At 46.8% G+C, this 22,233-nt stretch overlaps 8 protein-coding genes across 8 annotated transcripts; 3 read left to right on the forward strand and 5 right to left on the reverse strand.

The window, feature by feature from the left end:
- Positions 1 to 10,770: 10,770 nt before the first annotated feature.
- On the reverse strand, positions 10,771 to 11,928 carry MYCFIDRAFT_176973 (uncharacterized protein; the record flags this gene model as incomplete). Its single annotated transcript, XM_007930869.1, has 10 exons — positions 10,771 to 11,064; positions 11,097 to 11,169; positions 11,201 to 11,243; positions 11,293 to 11,404; positions 11,446 to 11,544; positions 11,579 to 11,596; positions 11,629 to 11,794; positions 11,831 to 11,853; positions 11,885 to 11,893; positions 11,920 to 11,928. The coding sequence occupies 10 exons, from the start codon at positions 11,926 to 11,928 to the stop codon at positions 10,771 to 10,773; spliced, it is 846 nt and encodes a 281-aa protein (XP_007929060.1).
- A 26-nt stretch (positions 11,929 to 11,954) lies between these two features.
- On the forward strand, positions 11,955 to 13,594 carry MYCFIDRAFT_176974 (uncharacterized protein; the record flags this gene model as incomplete). Its single annotated transcript, XM_007930870.1, has 10 exons — positions 11,955 to 12,180; positions 12,208 to 12,331; positions 12,402 to 12,477; positions 12,523 to 12,549; positions 12,581 to 12,777; positions 12,809 to 12,861; positions 12,887 to 12,892; positions 12,937 to 13,012; positions 13,044 to 13,265; positions 13,297 to 13,594. 10 exons carry the CDS (start codon positions 11,955 to 11,957, stop codon positions 13,592 to 13,594), a joined length of 1,305 nt encoding a protein of 434 aa, XP_007929061.1.
- A 24-nt stretch (positions 13,595 to 13,618) lies between these two features.
- MYCFIDRAFT_208434 (uncharacterized protein) lies at positions 13,619 to 14,792 on the reverse strand (the record flags this gene model as incomplete). The annotated part of the gene is made up of 7 exons (XM_007930871.1): positions 14,155 to 14,792; positions 14,030 to 14,125; positions 13,984 to 14,004; positions 13,943 to 13,958; positions 13,901 to 13,913; positions 13,802 to 13,863; positions 13,619 to 13,763 (listed from the first exon to the last, which is right to left on the reverse strand). Exons 1-7 carry the CDS (start codon positions 14,372 to 14,374, stop codon positions 13,619 to 13,621), a joined length of 573 nt encoding a protein of 190 aa, XP_007929062.1. The 5' UTR covers positions 14,375 to 14,792.
- A 20-nt stretch (positions 14,793 to 14,812) lies between these two features.
- On the reverse strand, positions 14,813 to 15,463 carry MYCFIDRAFT_31918 (uncharacterized protein; the record flags this gene model as incomplete). Its single annotated transcript, XM_007930613.1, has 1 exon — positions 14,813 to 15,463. One exon carries the CDS (start codon positions 15,461 to 15,463, stop codon positions 14,813 to 14,815), a length of 651 nt encoding a protein of 216 aa, XP_007928804.1.
- Positions 15,464 to 15,677: 214 nt separating this feature from the next.
- MYCFIDRAFT_56530 (uncharacterized protein) lies at positions 15,678 to 16,273 on the forward strand (the record flags this gene model as incomplete). The annotated part of the gene is made up of 3 exons (XM_007930660.1): positions 15,678 to 15,904; positions 15,957 to 16,048; positions 16,107 to 16,273. The coding sequence occupies exons 1-3, from the start codon at positions 15,816 to 15,818 to the stop codon at positions 16,271 to 16,273; spliced, it is 348 nt and encodes a 115-aa protein (XP_007928851.1). The 5' UTR covers positions 15,678 to 15,815.
- Positions 16,274 to 16,497: 224 nt separating this feature from the next.
- On the reverse strand, positions 16,498 to 17,332 carry MYCFIDRAFT_211925 (uncharacterized protein). Its single transcript, XM_007930872.1, has 2 exons — positions 16,983 to 17,332; positions 16,498 to 16,933 (listed from the first exon to the last, which is right to left on the reverse strand). The coding sequence occupies exons 1-2, from the start codon at positions 17,052 to 17,054 to the stop codon at positions 16,535 to 16,537; spliced, it is 471 nt and encodes a 156-aa protein (XP_007929063.1). The 5' UTR covers positions 17,055 to 17,332; the 3' UTR covers positions 16,498 to 16,534.
- A 685-nt stretch (positions 17,333 to 18,017) lies between these two features.
- MYCFIDRAFT_77778 (uncharacterized protein) lies at positions 18,018 to 18,498 on the forward strand (the record flags this gene model as incomplete). Its single annotated transcript, XM_007930706.1, has 2 exons — positions 18,018 to 18,145; positions 18,204 to 18,498. The coding sequence occupies 2 exons, from the start codon at positions 18,018 to 18,020 to the stop codon at positions 18,496 to 18,498; spliced, it is 423 nt and encodes a 140-aa protein (XP_007928897.1).
- A 580-nt stretch (positions 18,499 to 19,078) lies between these two features.
- Positions 19,079 to 21,821, reverse strand: MYCFIDRAFT_77779 (uncharacterized protein; the record flags this gene model as incomplete). Its single annotated transcript, XM_007930707.1, has 3 exons — positions 19,079 to 20,935; positions 20,988 to 21,729; positions 21,781 to 21,821. The coding sequence occupies 3 exons, from the start codon at positions 21,819 to 21,821 to the stop codon at positions 19,079 to 19,081; spliced, it is 2,640 nt and encodes an 879-aa protein (XP_007928898.1).
- Positions 21,822 to 22,233: the final 412 nt, after the last annotated feature.

Consider the following 22,233-nt stretch of genomic DNA (forward strand, 5'->3'; position numbering starts at 1 on the left):
AACCCTATCCCTAGGCGACGACGACGATAAGGACAAGGAAGAATTAGCTAATAAGTCGATTTAGAGGCCTAAATCTTAGAGAGCTAAATCTGTCTCGTATCGACTACCTCTTTCCGGAAGTACGCTAAGCGTAGCTACTATACCTAGTATAAGCTACGTAGTCGCTAGTCTTACGGCTATTAAGCCTCGCCTAAAGGAACCTAAGCCCTTTAAAGGCGATACGATAAAGGAATCGAGGCGATTCCTTCGAGAACTTTCTATTACCTTTATACTATCCGGAGCTACCTATTATACGGACGAAAGCAAGGTGCTTTATAGTATTATATACCTCGTAGGCGATGCGTAGGAGCGATAGTACAATAAAAACAGCCTTAAGGACCTATAGAATTATATCTACTAGGACTTTAAAACCTTCTATCGGGACTACGTCGGGGACCCTATAAACCGTATACTAGACGTAACCCTCGAGTATAAGGCAGCCCGTTAGTATAAGGGATAGTTAGTCTAAAGCTTTGCCCTTAAGCTCGCAGTACTCGAAGATTAACTTAGCGACTATAGCGAGGAGTATAGAATCCGCTATCTCCTCGTTAAACTCTAGCCGGCGATTCGTAGCGCGATTATTAAATACTATACGGTGCTAACGACGCGTTACGAACTCGTAGAGCTTGCGACGCGCATCGAGACCCCTAATAAGCCGTCTAGTAAACGCAAGGATCGTAACTACGATAAAACCGGAGGCAGTAAAGGTAAGAAGCGTCGATCTAATAATTAGGCCCGCAAGTAGTAGTTAAATCGCGACCGTAGCGTAGGCAGAAAGTATACGAAGGGCGATAACTCGTAAGGCGGGTATAATATTAGCAAGGTCGAATGTTATAGCTATCGCTAGAAAGGCTATTATAAGAACGCGTACCCGAACCGCTATCTCTAGAAAAACGATAACCCTACGGTACGTAAGGTAGCCGCTAACGCTAAAGAAAAGAAGAACGACTCGAAGGCTAAGGGAAAAGATAAGGCACCTCCTAAGAGCTAGGGATAGGTGCGGAATCTTAACTAAGTAGCTTAGTAGTAGTAGTACCTACGGGACGCGTACGCGGAGCAATCGTTACGTAAGAAGGGGAAGTGTCCGTCGAATGCTTATTAGATAATGCTACTAACATTAATATAGTATCTTAAGAATTCGTTCTACGATACTAGCCTTAGCGGATTGTTAATGCCGTACTACCTAGTACCGATAGTTTCTAGAGTAACCGAGGATACTGCTACGGAGCGTATTATCTACGCTTGCGGATCGCCGACTCTATAGGCTAAGAACGTATTACTACCGGAGTGTTCTACGCTTTCGAGATACCCCTCCCTAATATTATTCTTAGTAGGCCTTAGAGGCGCGATTAAAAGGTAATCGTCGATAGCTCGACGGATGCCTAGACCTATAGGAACGAAGCCGTAGCGCGTTCGATACGCGTACGGGAACTATAGGAATTCTAGAAGGATATACGTAACGCCCTATACGTATATATAATTAGCGTTCGCTAGCTCCGCGATATCGCTAAAGGTTCCTCCTTACTAGAAGAATTTAAAGACTTCGAAGACGTCTTTATAATAATGCCCGAAGCGAGACGTAAGCTCCCCGAAGACGTAGAGTATACGATTAACCTAATCCCCGGAACGAAGCCGCCTTATAAACCTCTCTACTATTCTTTAGGAAGAGAGCTTAGCGACCTTCGTAATTACCTAAGCTTAGCCTTAGACAACGATTAGATCTAGCTTAGTATAAGCGAGGCGGGTGCGCCGATCCTGTTTATACTAAAGAAGGATAGTAGTCTAAGACTCTACGTCGATTATAGGGGGCTAAACGAGATTACTATTAAAAATCGTTACCCCCTGCCTCTTATTAGCGAAACGCTTAATAGGCTTAAGGACGCCGAATAGTATACGTCCTTAGACCTTTAGGATATATATTACCGTATCTATATTAAGCGAGGCGACGAGTAGAAGACTGCGTTCCGTACGCGGTACGGGCACTTCGAGTATAAGGTAATGCCTTTTAGGCTTACTAATGCCCCTACTACGTTCTAAGGATACATTAACAGGGCATTAGCTAGCCTTGTTAATATTTGCTATATCGTCTACCTTAACGACATTCTCGTCTATAGCAAAACGCGAGAGGACTACGTACGAGACGTACGCCGCTATCCTTACGCGGCTCCGGAAGTTCGCCTTATATACGAATAGAAAGAAATGTTCCTTCTAGAAGAAAGAAGTCGAATTCCTCGGGTTTATCGTTAGCACTAAAGACGTATCGATAGATTAGCGTAGGGTAAACACTATTACCGAGTAGCCTCGCCTATTAACGCTAAAGGAGGTTTAATCCTTCCTTAGATTCTACAACTTCTATCGGAGGTTTATCCTAAATTACTCCCAAATCGTTATACCGCTAACCGCCCTATCGAAAGGCGCCGTAAATAGCCGGAAGCTAGGTTAGGTCCCGTAGGGCGAAAGCGAGGAGTAAGCGTTCCGCTAGCTAAAGGCTGCCTTTAGCTCGGCCTCGATATTGCGACACTATAATCCTACGAAGCCCCTACGTATCGAAACCGATACCTCTACGTTTGCCTTAGTAGGAATTATATTACAATAGAGCGAAGATAGGAATTAGCACCCTATTACCTTCTAGTTACGGAAAATAGTCCTAGCCGAGACAAATTATAAGACCTATAACTAGGAGCTCCTAGCGGTTGTCGAGTCCTTTAAGCATTAGCGCCCGTACCTCGACGGCGCCTAGTATACGACCCGCGTAGTTATCGACTACGCTAATCTTAAGGGCTTTATAAAGATAAAGTAGCTTATTAAAAGGCAGGCAAGATAGGCAACCTTCCTTATACCTTTCGACTTTACTATTAAATATCGGGCTAGTAAACGAAATCTAGCCGATACGCCTTTACGACGTAGCGACTACGAAAGCGAGTCGTAGGCGGTAAACAACCTTCTCCCTATATTGTAGTCGAAACTAGCTCTATAGTTAAATCTGCCCGAGGATATCGAGCCGATTGTAAAACGTATCTCTATTATATATATAGGGATACGAGACGCTAGTATAGCGCTAGCGGAACGCAAGAGTTTTATTAGCAGTCCCGTAAGAGTAGCGGCTACTATCGTTAGGAATAACGGGCCCTACTACGAGATATCTAATATAATCCTTAGTTTCGTATGTACTCTATAATAGTTAGAGTAAGCGAGAGGAGGAGGCTTATACGAGACAAGCTTACCGTCGGGTAGCTTAGCCTCGTTAAGTAGTTCTAACCTCCCGCCTAGCTATTCTCGTCGTAGTAACCTTATTTACTACGGCGATACGCTATATATCCCTAAGGACTACGTATTACGTGCGCAACTAATACGTATATACTACGACGACCCTTTAGCTAGACACTTTAGTATAGCTAAGACTATAGACCTAATACGCCGAAAGTACTTCTAGCCGAAGATAGCCGAGGACATTACGGCCTATGTCCGCACCTATAGAATTTGTTAATAGTCGAAGGCGAAGCGCTATCGCCTATATAGCGAGCTTGCTACGCTACCTATACTAACCCGACTATAGCAAGAATTAACGATAGACTTTATTACTAATCTCCCGCCGAGCAAGCTCGGTACCTACGTATATACTACGATCCTCGTAATAGTCGACCGCTATACGAAGATAAGCCTCTTTATCCTAACGACGAAGAAGTATATAGTAGTAGAACTCGCGGATATCCTTTAAAGGGAGGTAATTAGGCGTTTTAGAGTGCTATTAGGCATTGTTAGCGATCGTAGATCGCTTTTTACTAGCTAGTTTTAGAGCGACTTCTGCTTCGAAGCGTATATAAAGCGTAGGCTTAGTATAGCCTTCTATCCTTAGACTAATAGGCAAACCGAACGCGCGAACTAGACCCTCGAGCAATACCTACGATACTATTGCTCCGAGAACTAGGATAATTAGGCTAAATTGTTGCCTTAGGCGGAGTTTGCCTACAATAATAGCGTTTATCCTACGTTACGTATAAGCCCCTTTAAGATACTCTACGGCTTTAACCCTAATTTAATGCCGAGCGCAAATAAGCTACTAGCTCGGGACGAGCTAACTAAGGGAAGGGTACTAGTAGCTATCGACGCTACGGAGCGACTACGGAAAGTATATAAGACGCTTACGGAACGCTAGTAGAAAGCAGCAGAATACTAGGCTAAGCAATACAATGTATACTATACTGCTAAGATATATAGTATAGGCGACCTAGTCTTACTATCGACAAAGAACATTAGCTTAGATATCCTAAAGAAGAAACTTAGCCCGAAGTATATAGAGCCTTTTCGCATTATCGACATAGTCGGAGCGTAGGCGTACCGCCTAGTACTACTATTAAGCACGAAGATCTATAATGTTTTCTATATTTCCCTCCTCGAGCCTTAGTATAGGCGCGATAGCGAGGAGTATAAGATAAGTATGCCTATCGCTAAAGGTAACGAGTAGTAGGTAGAAACAATCGTAGCTAAGAAGATAAAAAAGCGGAAGGCGTACTACCTTATTAAGTAGCAAGGTTAGCCTAAAGAATATAATACTTAGGAGCTAGCTGTTTATATTAAAGATTCTATAGCGTTAGACGAGTTCGAAGCTTAAGCGAAGCGCAAGCGTAGGCAGTAATTAAAACAAAAGAAAATAAAACTTAAGAAAAATAGTAGACACGTACTCGTTTCGCTACTAAAAAAGGCCTATTAGCCTAGCATATATAAAGAAGGCGCCGCGTAGGCGCGCCGACGGCGGGCCGTCTACTCTACTTATCCTTAGACTCTTCCTCTTCGTCCTCGGCCTCGATACCTATAGCGGTATCGATAGCGGCGACGGCCTTAGCGCCGACGCGCTAAGCGAGGTTCTAGTACGGTTAGTATACGAAGCGCAAGTAAGACAAGGCTATAGGGAAAAACTATACCTAACGACTAATCTCTACTAAGCCGGCTAAGTTAGTACCGATGTTCTCGAGAGCACTAAGTAGGTTAATATCCGTAAGGGACCCGCTAGCGGCCCCCTTACGGGCTAGGGCTTTACCGCCTAGGGTTACCTTATTCTTATTAATATAAAAGGCATCGAGCGTAGATAGGATAACTAATAACGAGGTTAGTATGCAAAGCGTAAGCGGAGCGTATAAGAAACCTACGTACGACGACGGCGTCTAGGTTAGCCTAAAGTACCTCTAAGGCCTCGTTAGACTCCTCGACGGAGTCGTAGCCGTCTAGATCGTAAAGGTCGCGCGTAGCGCGTACGGCGCGAATGCGCGCTAGCAGCGCTACGAGCGCGCGTGCCGTAATAGGAGTATAGGTATAGTAGCTGCCGCGGTAGCGGTCGCAGTTGCGCTTAGTAGTAGGGTCTATATTGCCGCCTATATATAGCTTAGATAGGTCTACTAAAGCGAGTTAGTTACGAAGCGCGTATACGTAGCAAAGGGCGAGAAAACGTACTATTAGCCGTTATATACCTAAAGCAACGGGTATAGCCCTCTAAGACTTTTAGTAGGTACTAGGTAGGCGTAGTAGGTATCGAGGGCGGAGCGCCTACGGCGCGCTTGCCTAAGGTACGCGAAGGAGTAGCTATACTAGTAATGTTTTTTTTAGATAGATGTTTAAAAAGAAAAATCTTTAAGTAATACTAGGGGGGCGCGAGGGGGGAGTAGGCGGGGAGTAGGCGGGTAGTATTCGGAGCGCTTAGAAAAAGAAGAAGTTTTTAAGCGAGCTTCGAATGCTTTAAATACTCGCCTCGCTTTCGGACAGCTTACGTTCTCGCGTAGCTACCGCGTTCTTAGAAATTTAGGCAACCTCTAGTTAGTGCTAGAAGTAGCTACGCTTTAAATCTATAAACAAACAAGCAACTACGAGGCAAATTATAACGTACCTAGCAACTATAGCCTAGCGACAAGTACGTATAAGACGCGCAAGTGTAGCGTAGAGTATAAGAAATAGTATAATTTACTATATTGCCCTATAGCTAGGATAGCTATACCGGGGGAAGGAGATAATTATAAGAACCTAAGTAAGTAAAGTCTCCTGTTATACCTTAGTAAGCCTATATAACAATTATATAATGTTATTACGTATACTGCGGTGCTGTCTCGCCGGCGTAAAGCCTGCTTAGCGCATACGCGGAAAAGCTTAGTCGCTTATACGGACATACTCGGTTGCCGGCTTAGCATATATACTATCCGTACGTAGCCTAGTTAATAGTAAACGCTCTGCCCTATTCTAAAAAAGGCACGGTTTAGTTCTACTTTCTACTACGGCGATTAGTAGAGGGTGTTCTATACGTTGCTATATATATCTATTTTCTTACAACGAGCGAGTTAGGTACGAGAAACTACTATAGATTCGCGGTTGCTAACAAACTAGTAGGGTCTACGAACCTCGCGTAACTAGCGCGAGGTAGGCACGCTTACCTTAGCAGCACAGTATTCTTAGCGACAAAAACCCTAAGCTTTTTAAGCTACGGGGCAGCTAATGCCGCCCCTATACTATCTATTATACTAATTCTACTACTATTCCTAATATACTGTACTAATAAATTCTATTAATTTCCTAATAAATACTATAAGCTCGCAGCTTTATTCTAATATAGATATCGACCTAATTAGTAGTATTGTTATTACGTAAGAATATAACGCAGATACTAGGGCGTATAGCGAGTTACTAAGTCGACCCGCTAAATACCTATTTTCTACTTTCTTAGCATTCTACGGTTTGTATAATGCACTAATATATACTATAATCGCAAGACACCGAGTTAATATATAATACAATAAGAATCTTCGTCGCTATTGCTTCTACTATAAGGTATAGACACGTAGGACTAGACTAAATTGCCTAACTTGTCGCAAATCTATACGGTTCCTCTACCTCTAATTCTCGAAGAAACACTACTACTAAGCGACGCCTTAATATACGATAATACCGACGATATTATAGCGGCGGAAGAAGGATTAATATATACTAAAAGAGATCTAGTAGATATTGCTTTATTATAGGACGTAAGAAGGTAGACTAGAAGGACGAGAAGTTAGATATAAAGCTAACCTCGATAGTCCCTACTACTACCTCCTATGCCTCCTAAGAAGCGTACGCCGAAGAGCGCTAAAGATGCTTATTTGCTAGCAAAACAGCTGGAAGCGGAGGTTGCCGCTACTTAGGCTAGTAGCTAGTCTACGAGTAAGAGGAGGACTTCTCGGGCAAGCTTAATAACAACTTAACAAGTGCCTCGAAGAAGGTAAAGAAGGTCTAATTTAAGGCTACTAAGGTCGCTAAGACTTAATAAAGCGATATTAGCTCGCTAATAAGTAATATACTTCTACTAGAAGAACCTCTACTAGAAGAACCTCTACTAGAAGAACCTCTACTAGAAGAACCTCTACTAGACGAGCCTCTACTAGACGAGCCTCTTCTAGAGGCTATTAAGCAAGAAGTTACTATTATACGGGTTACTAAGAGGGCTAAGAAGCCGCCTAAGAAGGCTATTATCGAGGAGGCTATACTAAAGCCGACTAAGAAGAAGGCTTCTTCTTCTACTATTAAAGCTACTTCTACTGCGAAGAATGTAGCTTTAAGGGCTTCTATAATACCTAAACCGGATGCTATTAACGTCGAGCTGTAGGTCTACTTTAACCGTAAAGACCTTAGCAAGGACTATAGTATTATAGGCGATAGTGCCGTACCTATTCGACGGTTAATTAACGAGGCTTCTACGAAGGTAATAATCTACGCTACTAAGAATAGCTTCAACTACTGCTTAATCCGTCGCTATTGCGAGATATAAGCCCTACTAGTAAAGAATAGCAAGCCCTAGTCTAAGGACTTCCTTATAATAGAAGGATAGTAAGAATAGATAGGCAAAGGTTCTAGTATCCTTAAATACTTCCGCTAGATAAAGCCTCTTAGTATTTAGGTCCTTATAACTAAATACTAGAGCTATAGAGCTAATACACCGTTTGCTAAACTTAGTCTAAGGATTGACTGTAAACCGGCGGCAGTGCAACAGCCTTCTTTATAAGCAGACCCGCTATCTTCCGATACTATTAATATACTATTAAGTCTACTACCTCGAGAGCCTAAGCCTAGCAAATAGAAGAAGAAGAAGGATAGCAATAAGGTTATAATAGACGAGACCGACAGCCGGCTTTAGTAATATAAGGCTATTCGTAGGGCGTACGCCTATATCGACCTATAGTATACCCTTAGAAGGTAGGCTAACGTTATAGGCTATTATAAGCTTATAGGTCTATACTATAAGCTAACCGCTGCAATACTAACCTTCTAGAGGGACTAGATGTCTCTTAATAACAAGTGCTTAGTCGAGGCACTAAACAAGAAGGTTATCGAAGAGATAATACAGTGCTATAGGGTTAAACACCCCGACAATAACGACTAAGGCAAGGCTAGCAAAGGTAAGAAGCAAGAGCCGGCGGTATAATAGAAATATTACTATTATAGTGCGCCTTAACTATTGCCTAATCTATAGTTATATCCGCCGCCGCCGCTATACTATTATTAGCAACCTATTACTCTATAGGCACCTTAGTTAAGCGCTCCTTAACTAAGCGCTCTACGGTTAAGTCCGCCTATTGCTAATAACGAGACTAATATAGCCGTTCTTGTTGTCTATTGCCGCTAGCTTCGGAAGCGCTATCTAATGCTTGCTATAAGCATTAAGGTAGGACAGGATTAGATAGCTTCTAAGGACTAGAGCTTAGATATAATCAAGGATAAGGAGAAGGCTATAGAGCTACGTAAACAGGTGCCTTCCGACGGTACTTATTTTAGGCTAAAGAGTAAAGTAGACCGGTTCTTAAGGCATTATAGGGCTAAGCGGATACCTAAGGATATGTTAAGTCTACTAGAAGAGGTAGAAGATAGAGTAGAGGGCTAGGCGTATAGCAAGCCGAGGAGGTCGGCTTTGTAATCGCGCTATAGTACTACTACTACGCAAGAGATCGTTACGAAAGTTATAGATAAGTCGGTCTATATAGTTTGCTTAGATCCTGTCTATTTAGTTTTTCTATATATTATTTATATAGTGTATACTACGTACATTTCGTCGCCTTAATCCTCTTAGTCGTGCCGCTAAGACCCCGCTTTTAGACCCTAAACCCTCTCGGCTTTTCGTAGCTTTTCTATATATATCTTAATACTATACTATAGAACATATATAGATAGCGAAGATACATTTCCTAATCGATTCTATATGTCTTTAAATAATTTACGAAAAATCGGTATATCGATACGTACTATATATACTATATTATAGACGTTTAAAATATATAGAGTCGGCTTCTATAAGACAAGCTTGCGACTAGGCGTCTTAGCACTATTATAAAATGCAGTATACTATATTCGAATCGATACTACTCGACTAAACCCGATCCGATTAGGACTATTTTTGAATGCTATTATAGCGCTAATACTAAGCTCTTATTTCTGTATCTAATCGCCCTATTCTAACCGCTAGAAGGTGATATATAAAGCCGACTTACTAGGCGTTAATACTAGCTCTACGGAAGAGCTTGCTATAGTCTATACCCTTACCCTAACTATTAATTGCTAGCTATAAGAAGCGCTTAAAAGCGGCCTGCTAATCGTCTCCTAGACTATATTTAGGCATTATATCCTAGTGTCTCTTTATCTAGTGTTTAAATAAGCTAAATAAAGGTTCTATTAGGTTCAAATATAGCGAATATAGTAGCAAGAAGTTAGCAATAACGCCGTACTAACGGTATATATTGCGGACGGCTCTTCTATTATAAGTTAAGCAGTTATCTATAATAATAACGGACCGTAGACCTAGAAATAGATTACACTAAGGAAGGACCTTCGTTTAAAGCTAATTTAGGAAGGACTAGCTATCGATACTGCCTTACTTAATAAGTGTAGCACCTAGAAGCTAGCCGTCTATTATATATACTAGAAGCATACTATATCGTTATAGACGGTATAAATAGTAAGTGCTTATATAAGGGAAGCCTTTAGGTGCCTATCTACGCCTTCGAATAGCTAATCGCTTACTAGTATATATCTCGTCTATAAAGACAATCTACTCGCTTATCTAGTAAGATATATTAATTAGGTATATAAGTTCTACCTCTTTAGAGCGTTAAGAAGCCTTCCGCTATACGACTTTGTATATAAAGTCCTTCTAGTAGACATACCGCTCTATTATCCTTATACTAATATAGGTCCCGAATTTAAGTAATAACTAGTCTTATATCTCGTCTATCTAGGTCGTATCTTTAGTAGTAAGAATGTCTATTATAAAATCCCTTATATATAGCAATATCCTCTTCGGCCGGCCTAGTTATCCTTAGCTATAGACTAAACGTAACCTCTTCTAATTCGTACTATACCGCTTTACTACTATAAACGACCTATTTAAATGCTCTTTACGCTACGATAACTAGATGTCCTTCGCCGATATACTATCTACTAATAGCTATCTAATAATGGCCTTATCTTGCTTAGTAAGAGGCGCTATATTAACTAGAAAGACCTCGAAGGCGAGTCTAGGGCGCGGTAGAAGAAGCGATAGTAAGGTATAGCGATAGCGGCGGCGATCGTAGCGGTAGAAACTCGATAGACCGATAGCAAGAATAATAACGAGTAACAACACCAATTATTGGAATTATAGACTGGATACAGCGATAGCTAATTGCTCAGTTTGTCACCAAATTAGTATAAGAGGCAGAGCTAAGGAAGTGCGGCTCAAAAAGCTCAGGGTTTTTGTCGCTGAGAATAATACCAGCCGCACCATTCGGAACTGCAGACTGCATCAACCATCGTCATCCTCTCCAAGCGCCCACTCAAGCCACTGATCGGATTTCTCAAATCGCAGCTCAAAGCCCAATTTGGCCAATCTTGTTTGCATACGACCGCGCCGATAGCACCTTCCTCATCTGGACGCCATTGCGCGCGGCCCCATTCCGCATCAGATTCCTCGGGCTTTCGAAAACGACATAAAGCGAAGTCCAGCATCACCACTCTATGCTCGTCGCCATCCGGAACTGACTACCACTGATTGAGGAATGTGTATCATTGACGAAGCCGCCGGTCTTCGTCATAAACACCACCATGTCCTGCTCGAGCATCGATCCTCCACGATCCAAATTCGGCCTGCCAGGCTTGCTTACAACGAGCCCAACACGCCTCCCAAAGAGATGCAGAAACGACATTAAAGAGAGAGAAACCTACATCATGACATTATGCTCCGTGAATAGCAGAGGCAGGAAGCACCACACAAGGCTGAAACAGTCGGAGGCTGATACATGACAAGTTTGCTGGCTGAGACTGCATCAACACATGGTGCTTCGTAGACCATGTTGGAGCACTTGTGCGCCTCGGAATCAGCCTCAGCCATGACATCTGCGTACTCCTCAATCTATATCGGACTGTGCGCGTACATCGTGTTGGTTTGTCAACTCGTTGATGTGCTTGCCGATCACTGTCCAGCCAGATCGGCATGTGCTCATTCACACAGTTCATGAGATGCTTCGGTGCCACGCTGTGCAGCTATTCAATACACAAGATCGGCAGCGGACATCTGGAACCCATTTCAACAATCAAGCACCGCACAGCCGGCGCCTCCGAAATAGCCAGCACTCGCACAGCCACTCCTTCATTTCCAAGCGAATGGTTTGGGTAGCCCAGGAGACTCAATGGCTGCAGGTTCAGTCGCAGAATCCGCTGTGCCTTCCCTTGAGCAGCCAGGAACACCAAGATCCCACCGGCACTCTCTCTTCTGTGGAGAATTGGGTGTCCTTCCTCGCTAATGCACGCAAAGTCCGCGCTTCGGACGGACTGCAATGTGGTGATTCTTCGCATCACACACTCTTCTCAACTATGCCTCTGCATCTTTCGCCATACTAATGACATCAGGTGTTCTCCGAGCGCATACCTCCATGGTCACCAACCACTCGAAATCTCACGATAGCTACATCAAACAGTCCACGCGGCTTCTCGAAACCAAGAAGGTTGTGCCTAGCAGCTTCGCTGGCGTGTCACTGCATGACAGCATTTGTCGCTTTCATAATTTAATCCTAGCGGCGAGCGACTTCAAGAGTCACGAGCCGGCACTGTATCGCGGACGGACTCCGCGCGCATCTGCTTTCGAGCAGCTTTCACCCAGTAAGACCTATGAGAAACACAGGTAAGCACTTTCTTATCAGCACAGGCTGACGCAATTGCACGACGTCAACGGTGCCGAAAGGACTACTGGTGCTCCACTACGAAGATCTTGGTCTCCTCGTCGTCACTCCTTTCTTGACATTGGAGTCACGTTTCAATTGTTAGGATAAGTCGGCGATATGGCTATAACTTCTTTTTCAAGGCATCACATTGCCTCGAAGTACTACATGGCACAAATTACCGACTAAACAGGCAATACTCGAGCCCTCGACATGCGCGGGTCTTCTTCCGATTGCAGTGCGACCTGCATAATCGTATAAGGCATCCACTCACCTGACGCAGCCGACTGTCATTTGTACCATAGCCATGGTCAAGGCAATTGTCGTGCTGAGGACTGCAGCGCAAGTCACACACCTTCGCCCGAACGAGTACGACTTCGCTTGGTCACAGGACCGATTCGACACCTCCTGTTTTGTGGTTCCTGCTCAAGCTGTCGGCGAAAGCTAACACCCGCGTGAACACCACGTTCATACAGCGTGACGAAGCGCGCAAAGGCGATCCGTGCTACCTTAAACACCGCCTCGTTGGCCAAGAATAGTGCAATTTGCTTCTTGCATCTGGGGAACAGCTCCCGCCGGGGCTTAGGCATGAACCGGTCGTCACAACAGCGAAGAACGAGCGGTCTGCATCGTTGCCCTGTTTGCAGCACTGTGTGACACACCAGCTTCCGCAGCATATCGCTCGAGGTAATATAAGTCTTACCATCAGCTCTGGACACCATTCGTCTCAATCCGAATCGATCAACAACGCCAACCCCAGGCACCATCCAATCGTGGCTACCTACGCTTTCTTCAACCCCTCAGCCCTGATCCATCAAACTTATCATCCACCCTGATGTCGTCCTACGGTTTCAGCTGGTGCAGCTGCCCACATTGCGGAGATGCAAACACTCAATCATACGGACTCATGTACGGATCTTCCGTGCCATACTACGACTCCGGCCACCAGCACTCCATCTGTCAGTGGTGCTATCTCTGGCAGAACTTCGCTCCAGGATACGTAAGCATAAGCATAAGCATCTACATGTGCCCACTCCACCTGTACTAACAACCCGAGCCAGGAAATGTCGAATCTCTACCGTCAACACGGCGACACATTCGAACAAATCCACGACTTCTTCCGCGGCCAACCCGCTTCGAGAGCATACATTCGTCGTCTCATCAGAGCAATTGGAAAAGTCATTGATGGAGTCAATGATATGAGATATAGATCTCAAAGGCTGAAAGAGCTTTGTGCGTATCTGTATGATCTGGCGGAGCAAGTTGATGGTGGCGTTGTGTATGATCCGAGGTACTATGCTCGACTTCCTAGGAGTGGGGGGTTGTATAGATTGGATCGACGGATTACTTATTGATCTCGTACACGGAGCGCTACGGGTTTATGGGGTGGTGAGGGGAGGGAGTGATGGACTGAGATGCTGTTGTAATTCTTCGATCGATGTACTCACGTTGCTATTAGAATTCTCATGTGCCGAACGAAATACCATTTCAGAAATTTTATCGGTATCGATGTATACATGTATTCTCGTCCTAGTGCCCATGATACTAAAATATATCTCTACCCTCCCTCAACTAAGACCAATAATTCCGCGCCGAAAAGCTCTGATAGGATTTCTTGAGGACACTTTTTTTTGAAAAAAAAAAAAAAATCTATAAACCACAACCTCTATCGCTCTTGTTTGCACCAAAGCAACCAACCACACCGACCTTGAGTTCCATCTATCTATCTCCGAACAAACAAAACCATGTTCCTCCCAACCAATATCTCCTAACAAAATCCTTCCGAGCACCGACGATTTCGATTTCTTCGACCTCGTCGACGGATAGCAAGCAGTACACCATCATATCCAAATCGACCGTTGCTTTCTTTTCAAAATCTTGGAAGTCTTCAACTACACCATTGAATTACTAGCACTCATATACTTCGCCGTTTTCATCTTCCTCTTTAAGCGCAACGGAGAGGGACGGACTAGAGACTTTTCTGGACTCTCGTTGTCGGTGGAATGGGTTTTAGCCGAGGTGAGGACATGTTTTGATTGCGGTTGGGGTTGCGGGTTGTCGGAGGGGACAGGGCAGGGTGGGTTGGTGTTGAGAAGGTGGAGAGAGGGGATGTGATGTTGAGGACGAGGAGTCATTGGTGCGGTTCGAAGTTGTGGAGGACGAGGTCAGGCTTGGATAGCTTTATGGATTGCGAGCTGGTATTTGATTTGATCTGAGCAGATCATTTTCGGGGCTGCGTATCGAATCCCCGCATTGGAATTTTGAAGCTCACGTATGATGAGTCGAGTTTGACCACAACCAAGGGTCGCCCTCACTCTTGTGCTAGTCGCTCCGAGACCTGGCCGATTGCTGCTCGTCGGGAGCAACAGCAGAGTCTCGAAGTCCGTTTGGTTTCCCATCATGGTTTCGAACGAATCAGGCGGTATTGTTCTCCTGCGCTTCCTTCCTTCACCTCAGAGACTCTCAAGTAAACGACATGGACATGCAGCCCGACGTCCAGGGTATGCGCATGGAAATCCGCATACCCGAAGCCCAGCTCTTGCGAAACCATGATCCCCAAGTTGCCGCAAACCTCACGCCGCCCTCCCCTTCTCAACCACCCTCCTCGCCCCCTCCACAACAAGCACATGTTCCGCCTGATGCACTCTATCCTTCAACTCCTCCAACGTCCCGCACCCCTCCATCTCAATCTCCTGCTGCAAAATCGGCTCCCCCTCATCAACCTCCGAAATAACATAATGAACCATAATCCCCGTCTTCGTCCTCTTCCCTTCCCGAAACTCCTCCCAAGCCCTCTCAATACACCGCGCCCCCACCAGATCGCCATGCAGCGAAGGATGTAAATTTATAATCGGAATTCCCGCCTCCGTGATAGGGTCCAGGAAGTTCGGAGTAAGGATCCGCATGAAACCGGCACAGATGATGAGGTTGGGGGAGTCGGATAGGACCAAATGTGCGAGGTCGGTATCGTAGGCTTTTCGGGCGGAATCTTCGTCGTCCGGGTGTGATTTGCGGTAGGGGATTATGCCTTGGTATGCGGTGGGTATGCCGGATTTTTCGGCGCGTTGGAGGCCGTAGGCGGATTTTCTGTCTGAGATTACGCGGACGAATTGGACGTTTTGGAGTTTGGGGGGTTGGGGTGGTGGGTGGGAGGCGTCGATTAAGGCTTGGAGATTGCTGCCGGAGCCGGATATTAGGACTGTGATACGGGTCGGGTGAGCCATGCTTGATGTGGACATATTGGGTTGCGTTACGTTTTGTGCTTGATTGACGTCGGTTCAACTTTTGCTTTCACATGCGGACCCGCCTCCGCAATCGGCAGGGGTATGAACTTTATCGGGTTCTGGAGAAAGTTTAGATGGCGCTAGAGCGGGTAGAACCGAGAGTCTAGGTCTATGACGACCAGTTGACGGGCTGGAACCAGAGTGCAGAGCCTGTGGAATGTTCTGCTGTTCGTCACAAAGACTCCTTGCTGCTTCTCTACATGCTCATTCACAGCTACGTCACTTCTAACTCAGGTTTTTGTCTGCATCTGTTATCTCTGGAAAACAAGCACTTTGCACATCACTATTGAACATGTCGAAGATATTAACGCCGCGAAACGCTGCCATTGGTGCTGGTGTGGTTGGTGTAATAGCCTACTTGGGCTCGAAACGAACTGCACCGTATGCTGCCTCCTTCCCCATTGCATATTACCCCTCTGACCTAGAATGTCAGGATTGAGACCTTCGGATCACAAAACGTTGCGAATCGGTTCTCTGCTGGCGGAGCGAGTAAGACACATACTCCGGCCATAGCGACAAAACTAGGTCAGTCTCCCTCGCTGTCATTGGCAGCTCTTCTTCCTGACGCAACCTGACTTGGAAGGAGGTGATCCTGATCATGTCACATCGAACCAGATGAATCCTAAGGGCATCGATTCCAAACACTTCAAGGAGCACATTGTGCCTCAGAAAGCGGGCGAATCTGGAGGTGGGGCACCATTTGGCAAGACACTGAATGAGTCGGCGTACGGTCATAAGGATGGAAAGTGATTGAAAGTCCAGAATATGCATAGGATTGGTTGAGCCGGTATAGATAAGAGCATGGAGTTGTTGGTCGGCGGTATACGGCGTCAAAGGATTTTCATCCTGAGGTGTGACAATCAAGAAAAAATCGGCAGATAATCAAGAATCAGAGATCAGTTCCGAGACGGTGCTGCCCATATCCTCATCTCCAGTCCGAAGCACGATGCTGTCCCTTTCGATTGGGCGCAGAGATGTGCCATGATATGTCGCGGCAACACCGCCATCGCCTCAGTTCCGCACTTTCATCCTCTTCAAGCTCTTCCTCAACCACTTCTTCAGCTTGCCGATGGCGCCGCCTCCTATCGTCTGGTCGCACGAAGGACTGTGTATATGCATAAAGAGCGAGGATAACAGAGGAAAGGTGCTCGTACAGGTCGGGCATTTGAATGGGCGATTCGCAGGATCTCCTCGATATCCAACATGGCTGCCCCTGAGCTCCTCACGAAAGTGTTTGACGATGTATTGCTTCCATTGGAAGCACTGCGCTGCGAGGCGATTGACCCTGCGCATCTCGATGCCAGAAGTGCAGTTACCAGCCTCGAGATGGATGATCATGCCATGGTAGGTGGTGAACATTCGCGTGCAACCGTAGCAGTGGACTGATCGGGTGAGGTGGGTGATTCGGTGCTGCCATAGTTAGTCGGTCTCCATGGCCAACACGAAACTGTTCACTCACGTGCTCCAAGGCATTAGGCGATGGGAATGACCTGGTGCAGCCGTACTCATCGCAGCTGTATGGACGTGCCATTGTTGGAGGGTTTGATCTTGCAGGTCAGGGGGTGGGAGATGATAGTTCAAGAAAGTTGGCTGCTTGACTCGCCATTCTTGGGCGAGGTTGAAAGGCTGTTTGTCGCGGCTTCATGGCGTTTGTCAAGCAGTCACGATAGTCGACTGGTCATCTTTCAGTTCCGTTCGACGTGTCATTTTGGCGCTGGACTTCCGGATGTCCACATCGACATGGTCTCGGCTGTTTGACTCTAGGGCAGTCAAGGCGGCGGCACTCCCAACAGCGTGTCACGGAATGGTGCATAGAATCAATGGAGATGTTGAAGGGCCGGCTCGACAACAGTGGTCATGTGACAATCACATGCATGTTGAGCATCTCGTCGTCCATCATGCCATGTTCGCCAAGACTGTTCCTCGCACGCCAGCAAGGGTGCAAGGATCTGCAGCGGCCGTCCGTTCTACGCTTGCCAAACACACACTCTTCGACTTTCCTTTATTTTCACCACTTCAGCCTCGAGACATATCTTTACGGATAGTACAGCGGAGCAAAAGTTGTAGTAAGATTGCGGCCAGATTTCCCCCAAAAGGCAGTAATGCGCCAGGGTTGTACGATCAAATCCAGCAAATAGAGACGAGTTTGGATGAAGTCGCTATGACTTCGGCATAACAAGTCAGTCAACATGCGCCTGTGCAGGCTGAGCACAGAGGCGTATGATATATCGATATATCCTGGGCAAGTGTGGCGCATTGATAGATCTGAGGCGCAGCAGTCAAGTTTTTGCTTGATGCCTTGGCTGACGCATGTGATTCCTTTTAGCGTCATCCATGCCATGAATGGAGCAAGACTGCCACCAGCACTGCCCGCATCAGGTGGCACATATACAAACAAAGAACACCCACGTTCCAAGTCCGACACGCGCGTCTTTATTACCAACCCAAATTTCCGACACTTGAGCCGTGCGATCACAAGCTTGCTTTCATCAACATGGCATACTGCTACAGAAACACATTCGGCCGCACCGTCTGCCGAGGCAGCAGATGGGGAAACTGGGGAAGATGGGTTCTGCTCGCAGTGGTAATTGGTGTTGTCCTTCTCATCGCCCTCCTATTCGCGTAAGTCGCACTTCCAGTCAATCAATCACCTTTACCTATCCTTATTGACAACCACCAGTTGCATCTCCGCGCGTAAACGCCGCAAAAACGGACGAAAGCCCTTCTACGGGACCGGCTGGGCAGCTCGCGGCCCGGTCACCCACGCGACGGAGAATAAGCCGAATGTTTATGCGGAACAAGGGGGCTACTACGGAACCCAAAATCCTTCTTACAATCCTCCGGCTTATCATGGACACTATCCTCCTGGTGGTGCTGCTCAGGATTTTTCTGGAAGCAATGCGCAGCCCGGAATGTATCGGCCTCCGCAGTACCCTCCACCTACCGCGGGGCGAAATGATGGGGTTGTGAGATAGGAAAAAAAGAGGGCATCGAGGATGGGGGTATGAGTTATGAAGAGATGAATGTATATGCAGTATCGAGGACACAGGCCTCGGAAGATGGATACTGTTTACGCTTGTATAGCGTTGCAATCAGAGGCTCACGCCACCTGTATCAGTCATAAGCAATTGAATGTCAGTGGACATGTTCCGAATCTTCTACATGGCATCTCGATTGCGAATCGTCAGGAGAAGGGTTTCTGTTCTTGTGTTGAAGTGGCAAGCCGGCCGGTCACGATTGTGCATGATAGTAGGAAATGCTCAAATCAAACTACGTCTTCCCGAGCTGGAAAACTTTTTTTTGTCATATGGAGTGGTCGCGCAGGGCAGTTACGGTCAGCCGACCGAATCTCACATGCCACTATGTTCTAGGGCGAAGTGTTGTCGCGCCTTAAGAAACAGTATGAGCAAGATCGAGCGGAAGGAGGAGGAGAGAAATCCCAGGAGTGAGTGAGTGAGTGAGTGAGTGAGTGAGTGAGTGATAGATGGAGATATTCTTGTCCAAGGCCCTGCTAATGATGATATTGGCAGCACGGAACCCAGCCTTCCAAGAAAATCATTCCCAATCCGAACCAGTCCGCGGCGTCCTCGCAACAAACCCATTCCCCCTCAACCACTCCCCCACAACGCCCCTCTCCCTCTCTCGAAACCTCGCATTCGCCCGGACAAAATCCAAAGCAACATCCACCCCCCTCCGATATCCCAACGTATCCTTCCCCTCAAAAAACCCCTCGATTTCTCTCCCCTCCTCCCTCGAACTCAACGTCTGCAAACACCTTCTGACAAAAGGCTCGAAAATCGCCATCGACCCCTCGAGACGCTCGCAAACCAATTCCCATTCGTTTTTCATGAACGTCCACACGACGCCCGCCACGGCGGGATTCTCGGCCATTTCTACCGCCAAGGTTTCCAGGTCTTGGGGTGTCATGGGGGATGAGAAGGTGGAGTGGAGACATTGCATTGCTTCGCTTGAGGAGGTGATTTGGGCGAGGGCTTTGGCGATTGATTCGCGTTCGTGCGGGGAAGGGGTTTTGGGGTAGAGGTTCATGAGGTAGGATGTTGCGTCGAGGCCGAGGGTTGAGACGACGATTTGGAAGACGGGGTCGAGGAGGGAGGGGTGGAGGGAGGGGTTGTGGCCTCGTTTTATGGAGGTGAAGAATTCGGTTGCTTTTTGAATGGTTTTTTCGTCGCCGTTGAGGCCGGCGGTGGTGAGGAGTAAAGGTCTTAGACGCTGCGTACTGTATGTTTCGTGGGGATTGGGGGACCAGCCGAGGGAATGGGCTTTGGAGGATACGAGATTGAGTTCGAATTCTTTGAGGCCGTCGCTGATTTCTTCGTCTGTGGAGAATGTTGAGGAGATTTTGTCTACGCAGGAAAGGATGCTGGTCCAGACGACGAAATCTGCTTCGTTGCTCATCTTCTTTATGAGGTCTAGCACTGTGGAGGTTGGAGTGCCGAGGCCATTGAAGGCTAGAGCCATTGCGTCGCCCAGTAAGCCTGCTTTGTCTCGTGTAGACAGGCTCGTGAGCGAGATGCTGGGATCAAGCAATGCTTGAACATTGATTTGAGATCGATAGAATCCTTGCTGCTCTACATTCAGCTTCATCAGAGCTCCGTCGATGCCAAATTGGCTGGAGGGACTTTCTAAGAGTGCCTTGCTTGTTGTTCCATTCGTAGACTGCAGCGTGAGAGGAATGGTCCAGATCGTATTCTCGGTTTGGGCCACAGCGGGCACCTGTTTGACAGAAAGTATTTCGGTGTCGATCTCTTGCGCCGAAACTACTGGAAAGCCCATGGTCGTGATCCAGGTTTCGACCAGTGATGCGACATCCTTTCCAGAAGCCTTCTTCAGGGCCGACCAGAGACTCTCGCCAGTGGCACTCTGATACACATTGGCCGAGAGGTAATCCGAGACTCCTCGTAAGAAGATTTCGCGGCCAAGATAGCCGATCAGCATACGAACAATTGAGGCTCCTTTGAGATATGAGATGGAGTCGAAGATGGAATCCACTTCCAAGCCATCAAACACCGGTACCTGTACAGGATGACTCGACGGCAGAGCATCCAAGTCTAACGCTTCTTGCATGTCATCCGCCACGAATTGGCCCCACACGTCCCATTCTGGATAGAGGAGGTCACACGCATCCCAGCCTGCCCACGTTGCGAAGCCTTCGTTGAGCCACAGCTCATCCCACCATGTCATAGTGACAAGGTTGCCGAACCATTGATGAGCCAGCTCATGAGCAATAATGTAAGCGACTCGTGTACGCGCTTCCAAACTCGTTGCTGCCTCGTCAAGTAAGAGAGCTGTTGATCGAAAGATGACCAGACCCCAGTTCTCCATAGCGTCATCCGACATTTCTGTCACTGCCAAGAGGTCGAGTTTGGGGAGAGGGTAGTCGATGCCGAAAATCTGTGCTCACGTTCAGAGAACTCCTCTATGCAAAGCGGAAATTGACTCCTACCTTTGAGAAGTAAGTAATGACTTGTCCTGCAAACTCCAAGGCGAACTTTCCATGCTGCAACGAAGATGGAGGAGCCCATACTCTGATTGGCAGAGGGGCGTCGCTGAAATTTCGAGCAATGATTGTCTCCATGCATTCGAGCTTTCCTATACCCCAGGCTAGGAGGTAGGTGCTCATGACAGGCGTTCTCTCAAATGCGACCACTTTACGATTGGCATCATGGGTGCTTGGTCCTGATGCCTTTTTGGGCATATTACTGAGGACGGTAAGGTCATTCGGCACTTCGATGGATAGATCGAAGGTCGCCTTGAACTCGGGCTCGTCCCAGCAAGGGAAGGCACTGCGTGCATCTGATGGTTGGAACTGGGTGGTGAGCACATAGTCTTGAGCACCGTCCTCTGGACCACCGGCCTCTTGAGATCGGTAGAAGCCTGTCAAATGGTCATCGATGGTAGCTTCATAGGTCAGGGTCAAGCGTGTCCCGGAATCAGCTATCGCGAGCTCCCTGTCCAGAAAGATATTGAGCCGCTGGACATCTTCGTCGATTGAAATTGATTCAACTGCAGCTTTGCAAGCGCTTGAAAGACTGGCGGACACATTGCGCAGCTCGTAGGCATTGAGCACGATCCTGTTCGTTGCTTCCTTGACATTGAGGTCAATTTCAACGCTTCCCTTGTATGTCCAGTCATCTCCAGCCAGATTGAGGTGGTGAAGCTGAACGCTGTAGTGCACAGGCTTGACGCTGTGATACGGTCAGCTGCTCGTCGTCCGGGGCAATATTCGATGCTCATACCCTTGAGGCAGTCGTCCACTCTCTGGCTCCGCAGCAGTCATGGCGGAGGGTATTGGCAGGTAGACTCGTTACAATGCGAAGACCGCATGGATCGTTCTGTGTTCTCAGGAGGATATTCATTGTGAAGATCGAAGTTGACGCGAGTCAGAGAACGTGTTCGATGCGCGAGAAGCTTTCATCAAGCTTTGTGCCAAGCTTTGCTAGTTCTACCCGCTACCCGGTGGTTTATTAGAACGACACAACGCCATGCTAGTTGGTCCAAGGGCAGATGTGCTCGGTGATGGCTGTGCGACAGTCGTTTTTGGAGCGGTCTTGATGCTGGACGCCCGTCGATTTCACTGTTCAGAGCGAGGAAACGTAACAGACGCTCGTATTGTTTATGAGGCGCAACTTTCCTTCGTATAGAAAGGAGCCAAGGATGGCCTAGCCTGGCCTGGATGCTGAATCTGGCAA

The sequence above is a fragment of the Pseudocercospora fijiensis genome (genome assembly GCF_000340215.1).
Source record: "Pseudocercospora fijiensis CIRAD86 unplaced genomic scaffold MYCFIscaffold_7, whole genome shotgun sequence".
Taxonomy (NCBI): domain Eukaryota; kingdom Fungi; phylum Ascomycota; class Dothideomycetes; order Mycosphaerellales; family Mycosphaerellaceae; genus Pseudocercospora; species Pseudocercospora fijiensis.